Raw genomic sequence first — 13,898 nt, forward strand, 5'->3', positions numbered from 1 at the left:
TACCTCTAGGCCACTAGAAAATGACATTCATGATTCATGCCGATGGCTTGCTACAGTTTAGGAGAAACTACATGAAAATTTGAGTTGGGCCATTGGATCTGTGTGCCAGAATATGCAGACAAGATAACACATTCAAGCCTACAACATTGATGCGGGGCCATAATTGTCAAGCCTGCAACCTCTTTACCCTGCCACTCTCAAGCATCGTACCTCATCACCTTGTCAATCGCTTAATTTACAATGTGAAAAGATTTTAGTTTAGTGAAACAATTTCTTAGAGTTATGCTTCCACCTGCCAACATTGTGGCCTTCTTAATCAACAATTTCCCCCTCTTTTATTGATTAATAATTGAATGATTTACATTTATATATTTGTCGTGTGTCAATCAGTCTCTATGGCAAGGGCCCTTGTGGAAATTATAATTAATTAATTAATTCTAAGTATCATTCAAATGATTAATATCACACATATTTAGAACTGGGGTATGTATTTTCATGCTAATAATTCTAGCCCTTGATAAAGTCACGAGAACTAAAAAGCATTAAATATGCAATTTTGTTTCCCTGTACGTAGAAGAAGTTAATTAACAAATAAAGTATTCAAGTTCATGCATTATTTGGGGAGCTAGTAGCAATCATTCAAATTAATTTCTTGGGTGATGCCAAGGTTGATTTACTTTAACGTACTGCTATTGCTTAGTCATTAGTCACAGATAATGGTGGTTTTGTTTGTTGTGTGTGTTTTCTTCCCCTCGAGTTAGATTGCGTGAACAGGAGATTTGATTAATTAATCATGGAAAATGCAAAGCATTAATGAATGGAGGGAAAAAACGCGACATTGGTGAGACTAAGATCACTTTCAGATAAGACATTGGACAATGTTTTTCTTCTTTGGAAGAGTAAGACAATAGACAGTGTTCGTATACATCACATGGGACGAGTCCAGCGATTATCTACTTGGTAGGCCTGGCTTGTCGCTTGCAAATTGCGCATGGACCAAACATGATTTTGAGGCCTAATAAAAGCTATGTAATGATCCAAACAATGGAGCAGAATAAGCCACCAAGTAGCTAGCCACGACGCTATGGCCATGTACAAGTTTCACCATACAGTTAGTTCATTCGGCCTAACTTATTACGGAATAAAACAAAAGCCAGAACTTGACCTTTGGTGAATAATTTCGTTCTTCAATTTCAAATTAATGCGATTTGGTGGCGTGGAAGTCCACAACATTTATACAAACTCAATGTGATATAGGGGGTTTAATTTCTCCAGTGATATCAATTTTGAGATGATACATCTTGATCGAGTTAGCTGCATTAATTTATTGGCATCTTTGTCACCTCATTTTTTTTTTATAATTATATGAAAATTTTATTATTTAAACATGCAAATGCTTTAGGTAAATAGGATACTAATACTAATGCTAATACTAAAAATTCACTTATTAATCCCTGATGAACACCCTAATTCAATGTTCTCAAATTTCATCGTGAATTCCAAATCAAATGGGTGCATATTGCATAGCATGGCAAATTCTCTTTTGATGCCTTTTAGTCACAAAGTGTTTATACACATTTTTTATAACATTTTATTACAATTTTCTTTTATTTTTTTTCATTTCATATCTTTTTTTTTTAATAAGAATCGATAACAGTATCATTAAAGAATTTATAATAATTTACACATTGTTGAGCAAGTTAAATCTCCTTACCTTTCTATTTCATAATGTTTATCTTTATGTTTCTTTGTCTTCTTTTTCTTATCTTTCTCTTAATTATATAAATAATTATTTAAAAACAGTTATATAAATAAACATTCTATTCTTTGTCGTAGATTTATTGGCCATGCATAAAGCTGAGATTGAAAGCTGTCTTCAGTGGTTAATTTATACTCTTTTCATAGCATGCTTGAGTATGCGTTTTGATTGGACATAATGTGAATTTTCCAAAGCAAAAATATTAGTTTCTCCGTCAACAGGAGGTTTTGAACCGAAAAGAAAGAATGCATTTGTTGCAAACGCTTTTCCAAACACGCGGTTAATTAATTTGGAAGTACCTAGGCTTAATGTTTTTTCGCTATCGATTTTTCTGTTATTCTGGCTTACTTTTTGCTTTTTGTTACGTAGGTTATTGTAATCTATGTTTATATATAGTTAAGAGAATTTTGCTATTTTTATCTATATAAAAAAGAAGAAGAGATTTTACTGCTTTTTTTATATAATAAGTAGTCTTATATTTTATACTATGAAAACCCTTTCGTCTTCCTTTAATTTGTAATAATCTCATATAATTGGCAATAATTATAAGGCAATATTTTCTTTCTAAATTCAAGCTCCAAAATGTTGACTTGAGTTGGCCCATTAAAAATAAATTCAAAACATTTTAACAATTCTCCACCTTGACTTGAATTTACCAAAAATCAAGAATAATCTCCTACGTGCCAACTCACCCCAAAGCGTGTTAAACTATGCAAACATTCACCAAGTCCAAGTGATGCTTGAATTTCTCATAGACAAAAGGCCTAGCCAACTATTAGCTGGATTGTGTGTTGTGGTTATCTTCTTTGTGAAGAACAATTTATCTTCAATCATAACTTAAATGAAATTCAACTTGAAGTCAATGTGTTTTGATCTTTCATGATAGATTGGAGTCTTGGTCAAACTTAAGATACTTTAACTATCAAAATAAAGTATAGATATATCTTGCAATTACATTACCCTCTTTATCTCTTTCTATTAATTTTTTTTATCTACAAATATTAGTTTTGTTAGTAGAGTGAATTAAAGCTATAACTTTTTTTCTTTTTTCTTCTTCCTTAATCATCCAACTCACCTTATATCTTTATTTGCTTATATTTATGACACATACTTTGCTTCTATGGTAGACAAAATAATTATAGGCTAAAGTGTTGCTTACCAACGAATAGCACATCCATAAAGAGTAAAGATATAACAAGTCAATGATCTTCTCATTACAAGATTTCCACCACAGTCAGAATCTTCTAACTTATGGAAAATCAACAAAGCTTACGCAAAATAATCCAGCATTAAATTAAGGTTAACTTTATCAAATTCAATTTTACCCAACTTTAAAATAAATAGACATGTAATCTGGCCATCAGTTGAGTTTAATTATGTGAGTTAATTTGAACAATTATAATTTATCAAATTTCGGGCTTTAAGGCTAATTAATAAGATTATTCATCATAAAGTCGTAAACTCATAGTTTTTACGAGTTAAGGGAGCATGAGAATGGCTGCAATACTTTAAAGAAGATTATGACAGATAATATGTTTTGTGATGGCCAATAGGATTTGATTAGTTAACATGCATTATCCATTCACTCTATTATTTGCGCATTGTAATTTTTTTATTGTTTATATATATAGATAGACCTACGTTTACTTTATCTTAATTGAATCAAAGGGAATTTAGTATTATATATTTGATTCTTATAGTTGTTCTTTTTTCCTTCTTATCAACACACATCAAAGAACAGTTGGCTGGGAATGATTCAATAATATAAGATGTGAAATAATGAAATAAACTGATATGTTTGGAATCTTTGGCATGCTCCATAATTTTGTTTCTCCGTTCTCACCAATGCACCAATCTTTTTTACCGCTATGTTTTTTCCCCTCAATTCATATATTCTCTAATTACTATTTCCTTAACAATATTGAATTATGGGCTTATAGTAATTCTTCGTCGATTACCTGTTAGCTAATCAGTATATATTCATGAATTCATCTTGCTATAAATCGTCAATTTTCATCCATATATATTAATTTTTATTCTTACCAATAATTAAGCATACAAATTAAAAAGTTTGGCTGGAGGTGGTTTCTTGTGAGTGATTACTGTTTATACTTCTCCCTTCTTTGACTCCTGTTTAACATCTATCACTGAGCGTTGTTCTACGAGTGTGTATGATTAGGTAAATGATTGATATAGCTTCAAAATGTACTTTCTAGGGTGTAGTAGCATGAAATCATGGGAACCTAATTAAAACTTCAAATGTAAATGCCATATACACGGAGTATAAAATTATTCTTCAAATATATCATTAAAATATTTTTTTTTATAAATATCAAAATATTTGAAATTTATTCCTATAAAAAAAAATTATATATTTTTTTATTAATATAAAATAAAGATTTCAATGATGTTCGATTATATTTAAACCTATGCAACTAATAATTATGTAAATAAATTATCCATTAGTGAATATACCAATAGAAAAATTATTTGTATTTTTAAAAAAAAATTCTTCTCTTTCTTTTCTAAGTTTTCTTCCTAAGGATAATATTTATGTTAATTCATTTTTCTTTTTATAGGAATAGAAAAAATTCATTTTTCTTCCTAAAAAAAAACTATTTAAAAAAATTTCCTTAAAATTATTTTTCTTTTTGCTTATATTATATTGTTAATTCATGTTTTCTTATACTCTAGAGTTACTTTATTATTATTAATTTGTTATTTAGTCGGAGGTGGCGACATGGAGAATCTCCGTCAAGTTGTGGATGCCGGAGAAGTCAAGCGGCTCAGCAACGAGTCTGGCGGCGGAGGTCTGGTCGTGGAGCCTCTGGCTGTCGTGGTGGATGCGACCGGCGGGCAAGCGGGCGTTGAGGACGTGGAGAATCTCCTCACCATCTTGTCTCTGCGCCGCTGCCACCACACCTTTGGCAGTGCCAATAGATTTTCTCTCTCCCAAATTCTAAAACCCATTAATTCCTTATTGTATATAAATAATTAAATATCTATCATTTTAATTGCTAAACTCTGCTGTGATAAAATTTCTCTTCTTATTTTCTTTTTCGATGACATTGAAAAATCTTGATTTTGCAGATTGATGGAAGAAAAAGGGAACTTAACTCATTACAAAATTAGGTCTTTGCCAACTCTATTTTATGTTCCTGACTTCATCACAAACAGTGACCAAATCCTTCTTCTCAAGAACGTAGTACTCACCCTCATTCTGCTTCCCTTTGTTCGTCGGAATTAGTAAGTTGTTACTGTGTTGTTCGCCGGAATCGCGAAGCCATCGAAACCGGTGGTGGAGGCGCGTGCCGGCGGAGGTGGAGACATCGTCATCGAAAGAGGAAAAAGCTTGTTGTTGTTGTTGTTCAAATCCCCAATTATTCGTTTTCTATTTGATAAATTTCCTTGTTGCTTAACTTCTTCTCCCTCTCAATCGTGTTTATAGTTAATTACTGAATTCATGCAATTTGATTGTTCTATTGTAGTAACACAATTTTTGAATTTCGAATACCGTGATTAGCGTTTATGTGGGTGGAGAAGAGTGGTTAAACTGATAGAAAAAGGAGTAGAGAGAACATCTGCGGATTTTTGAAATTTTTTATATCGGTTGATATGAACAAAAAAAGTATGTAGACAATAATAATTTTGATTTTACAAGAAAAAAAACAGAGAATTTTTTTTTACAGAATTTTAAATATTTTGATATTTATAAGAATAAAAAATATATTTTAACTAATATACCGTTACATTTGTAGACATTGCTAATTGTCTTCATGTGTATTACTATCGTGCATAATTTAAATATAATGGCTGTGACGACTGGTCCACTCATTTGTGTATGTATATATATAACTATTTCATTTACCTTCATGCATTTCTACAGCTTCGAAGCATTCCAAGATGTTAATTAGAACTACAAAAAAACTTATATTGATTAAAGCTTCAAGTTGATTAATTCTCCACCGTGGCTACTAGCTAGTCTTTCAAAAATGTTTATAGCAACTGATCATATATCTTCTTTAATTACATATGCTTCAAGAATATTAACTCCAGTTACTTGAGATGTACTCCATATAGCTAGGTAAATATAATGAGATTCTGGGGAAGAAATAGATGTGAGAAAGGATATATATGATAGGGATAAATATATATTATTCATCTGTTTCTTTGTGACTGGCACATATATATGTCTACAAATTCTATAAACTCTTCTCAGTAATAATATGCCCCCTAACATTCGCTTAGCTCAAAAACTATTTACATATAAGTTCTAACTAAATTTCTAAATTTATATATGATTATGCGCGCTGCAGCTAGCACGTGTGGAACTTCCTAGTTTCGAAGTCCAGAATTCCAGAAAAAGCACCATCCAGTGCTTTTTCTAACAAAAATGAAAATAAAAAAAAGCTAAGAATTAATTATGAATTGGAGGATTCTTTTTTGCAGGAGTGTAGTCCATTGTAGCCAAGTCACCAATATCTTGTTCCCCTCCTTGGTTTGGCATAAATTGATTTTCATGGCTCTTCTCGGTCGAAACTGGAGCTAATTCACCCTTAGTCTCTCTTAAAATTCTGGCTGTAAGAAACACCACAGAACACATAAATTATAAACTAATTATAATTTGAAGAGTAAAATATGTTTTTACTCTTATGATTTAATTAGTGTAGTTTTAATTTTCTCCTTTTTTTAAAAAATTTTGGTATTCATAAATTTCAATTTTTTAAAAATAATTGTTGTTACCCGTTAATGATAACGGGATATGTTATGTTACCACTAAATCGGACAAAAAAAATTCAAAACTTTTATAAGGATTAAAATTAACAAAAATATTTTAAAAAAATCTAACCTCAATAAAGTTAAATTTATAAGCACAAAATAATACTTTTAAGCCTAATTTGGCAAGACACAAGCAAGCTCACCTGTAGCATTAATAGAAAGGAAGCAAAGCAAGAGAAAAGCAACCAGAAGGAAGCGTTTGCTTGGTGACACAGCCATCTTACTTGAATTTATGGTATTACTGAGAAACCTTGATCTTGCTTCAAAATCTTCTAGTTACCCTCTTTTTATAGGCAGAAAGAGAACTAGCTAGTTGCCAATAGGATATGAGGACATGTGGTGCAATGCACTCACTCTTCAAGGACAAGAAAAACAATGGCTACAATTGTGGTTCAAATCAATGTCTCCTGCTCTGTCCTGCCTGAAAATGACACCCTTTTGCTTGGAAAAGAGGATCAAAGCTAAGAACAGGAGTGGCTTCATTCCCTTCATGTAACCAAACACTTTCGCATTCTGTCATTCGTGAATCAGCAAAATCTGCAACCAAAAATATATGGTGCCTAAATAAAAGAAATAAAATAATTTAGAGTTGCGGACTAAAATAATAAACAAAAGAAATATATTATAATCTAGAATTAATTTAGGACTAAAAGAAGAGGCAGACTCCAATTCCTCTTTTCTAGAATACCCTCCGTACGTACAAGTACAAGGGACTTGTGAGTTGTAAGGCTGTATTTACAATAGTGAAAAGAGAATCATCTGGGTGATTGGGTTTTTAGTCCCCAGTGACGAATTAAAGGTTTGAATTCTTAGTATGTTTGGGAATCAATTAGGAATTTCGTTTTGGACTTTCCAAAGCAATTATTCACTTTTTCATTCATTAAATGTGACTAAAAAATTGTTATTTCTCCATTGGCCAGGATGCATCGTTTATATAAACATAACCTTAGTGAAAGCAGTGTTTTCATGTGACAGCGGCAGACTATATCTTAAACAAAATTACTTGTAAAGAAAGATACCGTTAGGAAAAAAATGAAAAGAAAATTGAAGCTATCACTTGTTTACTTTCCTAATATCTTTCAAGAATACAATGTGGTGAATTTCAATTTTCCCTACATATGTATACCGTCAGCCTGACGCAACTTATGAAACTTCTCTTTCTTTCATTTGATGTATATATAAAGACACATTATATATAAAGAAACTTTATATATATCTCCATCATATTTTAGTACTTGCTACTATGTAAAATTAGCTGTTGGAAGTATCTCAAGAAACATTTAATTTATTGAACCAAGCATTAACCATTCATCTACATTTGAGTTCTAAAATAAATCTTAAATGATGTGGAGGAAGGGAAATTGTTAATTATTTCCCTCTTCTCCTACATGGATATACCTGAAACATGCAATGGATGGATTAGATTTTAACATTTGCAGCCTGAGAAGTTCACTGACTTTCCTCCAGCTATTTTATGTGTGCCCGCCACCATTTATAGCTCATGATTGTAGCTGAACTGCAAAAACTGCATCGATTGCAAACTGAAATTGAGAATCTCTTTTCAACTTTATATGCTGATTGATGCATGCTGAGCATGCTATACTAGTACTCGAAGTTCCTATATGTAGACTTTGTTACTGCCTAATATACTTTGTGTTTGTTCTCAAGTTCTTATTTTATTTCATATTTTTTCCTATAAAAGGTTAATGGCTCTATAAAGGTTGAGTGACATATATATACTATAAAGGTTCTTCCTCTCTCTCCGGTTTGTGTGTGAGTGAAAATTTCTCTTCTCCATTTATTCACTTCACAGTATAATCTTGCACCTTTTCAAAATTAGAAATTGTGAAAATTAAATTTCACACAAATATGTATACATGCACAATATGGAGATGATACAGACACAAAGTGCCTATGCACATATAGCTAATTTACATTTAATTTGGAGATGTTAGTGTGATCCCCATCACTATGTAATTGACCATATAAAAGTGAGTTTCTCACTCAGCACAAAACCTGATATTGGGCATTTCACCCAGACTTGGCAGCCAGAACAACACTTTCTTCCAAGCACACGGCACTTTCCCTACCACATGCATAGAAATTGGATAGGAAATTAGGAAGAGCTGCATCCTGCTGTGTAGGCACCCTCTTAATTATCTAATTGATTATGTCCTTTTACAATATCATTTCCATTAATCATGCGCAGTTCTTGACTAAACAAGAGAGGAAACCACATAACGAACCACAATAGATAACCGACATTAATTGATGGTTCGTTCATTTTCAAATAAGGCGACCAACAATGCTATGTCTAGAAAAAAATCACGTGGGAAGGAGTGCTGATATATCCAATTGTGGGGCTGCATTGTCCCTTAATTTCCTATAAGTTGAACATCAACTTATATTAATGACAAGTATTAAAGACAAATATTGATGGAAAAGAATGATTAGGAATAAATAAATTAATAAAGAAAGAGATATACCCTTTACCTAAGCAATCACCAAGAAACTAAATAATACGGTAGTTTTGGACTAGAGCATCTCAAAGTACTCTTACAAAACAAAAATACTTCCATATCTATCCTCTAAAATAACTAGAAAAGAGAACAGTACATTGACAAACAATCACATTATTTTTTTTATATCAGAAAATTAAGACAAAATATATTAATTAGAGGTACAAAACCCAAACTCATACAAATGCATATTTCTTATATAGCTTTTAAATAGTATATTAGATTCATTGACCATTTATAATATGAAAATGAAAATCCCTCCACCAACCATGATAAGATCTAAATTTTATTAAAGTCAACCAGTTCTCAGCATCTGCTGACTCGTTTAGGCGGCTAGTTAGCTATTTAGTACCTAACCCAATTAATATTGTTTTACAAAAAAAAAAAACAGTAGTTTATGTATATCACCCTAGAGGATTATGATTGTTAATGCTTTCCCATGTAGCATCACTTGTGGTAGGAATTCTCGCATTGGATATTAATTAATTATATTGATATATATGCCCCATTGATCAGTCTAAATATTTAATACTATTTGCCAAAATTTTAACAGCAAATGACCATACATGGCACCTAATTCTCTTTAATTCAACAAAAAAAAATTATATTCCAACTATATTTTGTTGGAATTTTTTATTTAAATAATTAATGTGGACTAATATTATAAGATAATTATATTAGTTATTTATCATTAGTGGATTTTATTTTATGTGATCAAATTAAGTAAACATAGGTTAGTGCTGGTCCATCAGGGGATAATGAAAATTCTATTAGGTTAATACGCTATAAGAAGGCTATGGTCTCAATACACCGAGTCGTCACACATAGTTTCTCTTCTTTTCACCTGAAGAGTTAGCTACGAAAGTCCTATTAAGGATAAAGAAGCTCCGACTGAGGAAGAAACATGAAGTCACGATTACCTACGGATTCAGATTTTACTGCGTTTGTTTGATCAATCATTATCGATTCAGGTATTCGTAAAACTCTTCTTAATAATCTAATATTATGTTCATAATGATTATATTGGTATTTTATAAGGATCCTCTAAAAATTTTAACATATTTTTCTATGTTTTTCTGAGTTGATGTGAGTATTCTAGAAGGAGCTGATTTTTCAGAATAAGGTCAACCAATGTTTAAATTCTTGCTGAAAGAAGTACCTAAATTTATTACTTAACAATAACTTGCATAATTGCTTTTGAAGGAGCATTGCCAAAAAACAATCCATTCGTCTGAAAAGTTGAGACCTAAAATATTCAAGGTAAAAAAGCTCTATGACAAGTAACAATTAAAAACTCAGTACCTGCAATCCTTTAGTTCAACAACATATCTCCTTGATTAGATATACTGAAATTGATACTTCAAAACATGTGGAAAGATCAGGTTAGTGATCCAAATAAGATCAATATAGTAATTAATTCAATGTTTAAAATATTTTAATTTAAACACTCAAAGGTGAACAAATTGGTGCTCAAAATTTTAGGAAAACAATAATATCCTACGTATTTCAAAAATGTATTTGAATAATATTTATTATGACTTATGAGACATTTGTAATGTTATATATTTTATGATATCTTCTTATTAGTCTTCTTCATACCTATAATTAAAGGAAATATAAAATAAAAAGCAATAAATATATTTAATATGTTTGAAATATATAAAAAAATATTTAACACTTGGTTATCTATTTAATAAGTGGATTTGAAAGAAAATATTATGCTAGAATTTAGAATTATTCATTTATTATTTGTCAATTTAGTGCTCAATGACATACAAAGTTATAACTAATTAATATTGCATAAAATAGTGACAACCTACCAAGTGACATAAAGTACATGCTTTGAACTTTGAAGAAAATCCAATTAAAAGAAATTGAACATATTAATTATTATTACTGTATTTCCTTTAATTAATTGCTTCAAAGATAAGAACTGAATGTACGTTAAAGTCAACTTCTCCTTTTCGCCTATACCCCTATCAAGAAGATTTCCTCATCATTTAATTTACAATTCGGGATTATTAATTACCATGCCTTTAGAAGAATTTTCTTTTGTTTAGTTATTTGTGCTGTTAATGATGTTTAATAAACTAGAGAGGACACCACCCAAACGGTTGTACAATTCAACTTGTACATTTCCAATCGGAATGGTTGTCATGTTAGGCACAAATAACAATCCAAGGAAGGTGTTGTGATTAGGAAGAAAACCCAAGAAAGGGAAAGGGGTAACTTAATTAATTGAGGAACGACTTGTTGGACTAGAGTGTGACCATGTCTCAAACCATTGTGCATTAAGATTTAGGGGATGGGGGCAGTGGGGTCACATCCTTTGGTCCAATCGAAATGCGTCGACTCGAGCCACGTCGTGACCGTGGTCACATGCATACAAAAGGTCATGCATGGTTTAATTTGTTTGAAAAAAAAGTGGTCCCAACTCTTATTTTGGACCTATGACCCCGCATGAGGCTCACTTTTGGTCCATCACGTGATGGCATGCGATATTAATAAAATGCAACTTTGCATATATTGCATGTTAGCATGTGGCTTAGAGAATTAGGAGAATTATAATTCAAGCTTTGGTTTCGGATTTTGCTTGAGTCATGAATGGTGAATGAGACTAATTGCTTTAACTTGTCTTTGCGTAGTTGGACAAAGGAGTAGGGATCGAGGGCACAAACTCACGTGCTTTTGTTGCTCCTCTACGCTAGCTAGCTTAACAGTGTCCCTTCGCATATATAACTCACAAGTATTAGCCTCGTCCTTTCCCTCCCTTCTACTTTCTACCATGCATGCTTCCTTTCATTAACATATTATACAAGTGAAGGATGCACAATATCTTAAAATATCCAATTTGATTCAATTTTAAGTCATTTAAACTTCTTTCAATTGTAGCTTGCCAAAAAAATAAAAAAATAATTCCTTTAATTATTAGTTTACCGACAGAACTACGTAGGAGAAAGGCTGATTATACAGATTATTTTTTTTGGATGACAGGCTGTTTATACAGAGATACATCACTGATGGTCATCAAATAATCGGTTAGATAATATATATGTTATGACATCCTTCAATTATTAGTTTACGAACAGAACTACTATTAATTAAGAACCCTGTTTTAAATGGGGTCTTGGTGTGGGTTGATATTGTAACAAAACTTTGTACTAGCTATACTTCAGTACATCTTTTGCAGGGTTTGGCTATCAATTAATGATATTTTTTGCTTATACGTACAACAAAATATATGGAGGAAAAGGTTCAAATAACACGAGGGGTCAATTTTTTATTTTATTTTTTTGAGAAAAAGGCTTCAATTTTGTTACTGACACCAAATCTTGTCAATTAATTTTATTTCAATCCAAAGATCAAGATTGATTGATTGATTAAATCACATTAATTACTTAATAATTATTTTCTTCTTCCAACTTGTGCGTAACTGCGTACAACCACAACACCCCGAATGTCGCTATGCTGCATATATATATTGTCGTGAAATGCAAGCTTGCTAAGAAATTAATTTCTGCCATCACGAGAATAGCAACTGGGAAAAATGCATTCAGGACAATTACCTAAGATTGTATTTCTACTTTCTTGATAGTGCAACACTGACTGGGACTTTCTAGATGCTAAGCGAGAGTTGGAAGAAGAAAATAATTTATAGGTCATGTGATTGAGTTGATAAACTATATAATCTTAACTTTCGAATCAAAATAAAATTTAGGAATAGGATCTGATGTCAATATATAAAGAGAAAATCAAGTTTATTATTTTGTAATTCTGGTTTGGAATCGGCACTTCTTGTGCTCTCTATCTACACAATTGTTCAATGAATTTTTTGCCTTTAAAAAAATGAAAGACTTTGATTAGATAAGATTGGATAAAAGGGGTGGATAAGAGTAAAGGATACGAGTATGACAAATTTTATACTATGCTTAATGCTTTTGGTAGAATTAATTCTCTCCAATTTCTCAATGACTCTTTTGGTATTATTCAATAATGCTTAATGATGTAATTGTTGAAATAAAAGATTTTATTAAGTAGATCATGTTTACAATTTTTTATAAAATTTTAAAACTATTAAATCATTCATTAAATAAAATCAATTTAATGTATAGTTATATTTTAAAATATTTTAAGACTATTAAATCATTCATTTAATATGTTTATATACTTTGAATTCAAACTCAAAATTACATCATAACTATATGTTGATTATAAGATTATCAAACTCTACAAACATTTGATTATCAAAAAGTTAGGTGTGAACACGATCATTAGGATAATATCAAAATAGCCAATAGTTGAATTATAGAAATTTAATGTATACAAGAATTATTGAGTGAAGTAACTCTATTGAGACTTATCCTTAAACTTAATCTCCCCCTCTTCCCCCACAGGAAAAAATCTCCATCGTGCAATTCATATAAATGAGAGGTAAAAAATGATTTGACAGAGAGAGACATTCACAAAATCAAAAAATGTTGTACAAACTATAGTATAAGTTGTTTTATAAATAGCAAGTCTCTTTGGTTATTATGAGAAATGAGAATTATACATAAAATCATTAAATTATATTTAAATGATCAAAACGAAAAAAAAATTACACATTACTTTTGTAAGTGGTTAATGTCACCACCAACTAATTAACTTATAATATTAATATTGATCATTTATATATAATGGTATGATGCAAATTTATTTACTGTTTTCTGCTCTCAGAATAATCAAGTGTTATCACAAGTTTCTATCACATCAGTTATTATTTTTTTTCTTAGTTGCAAGATTTGTTATATGAATAACACTTCTCAAATATTATTGAAATATTTGGTATAATTGACCATTTA

At 30.9% G+C, this 13,898-nt stretch overlaps 1 protein-coding gene and 1 long non-coding RNA gene across 2 annotated transcripts; one reads left to right on the top strand and one right to left on the bottom strand.

Annotated features, from left to right (window-relative positions):
- Positions 1-4,460: 4,460 nt before the first annotated feature.
- LOC121174797 (uncharacterized) lies at positions 4,461-5,329 on the top strand. Its single transcript, XM_041015005.1, has 2 exons — positions 4,461-4,741; positions 4,850-5,329. The coding sequence occupies exons 1-2, from the start codon at positions 4,500-4,502 to the stop codon at positions 5,004-5,006; spliced, it is 399 nt and encodes a 132-aa protein (XP_040870939.1). The 5' UTR covers positions 4,461-4,499; the 3' UTR covers positions 5,007-5,329.
- Positions 5,330-5,906: 577 nt separating this feature from the next.
- LOC121174800 (uncharacterized) lies at positions 5,907-8,824 on the bottom strand. The gene is made up of 3 exons (XR_005891202.1): positions 7,937-8,824; positions 6,682-7,098; positions 5,907-6,337 (listed from the first exon to the last, which is right to left on the bottom strand). It is a non-coding gene; the product is annotated as an uncharacterized lncRNA (long non-coding RNA).
- Positions 8,825-13,898: the final 5,074 nt, after the last annotated feature.

This window comes from Glycine max, chromosome 4 (assembly GCF_000004515.6).
Source record: "Glycine max cultivar Williams 82 chromosome 4, Glycine_max_v4.0, whole genome shotgun sequence".
Taxonomy (NCBI): Eukaryota; Viridiplantae; Streptophyta; class Magnoliopsida; order Fabales; family Fabaceae; genus Glycine; species Glycine max.

Coding starts and splice junctions, on each gene's coding strand:
- LOC121174797 (XM_041015005.1), top strand. CDS start 4,500: ATGGAGAATCTCCGTCAAGTTGTGGATGCCGGAGAAGTCAAGCGGCTC. Junction 4,742..4,849: donor AAACCCATTAATTCCTTATT/GTATATAAATAA, acceptor TTGATTTTGCAG/ATTGATGGAAGAAAAAGGGA.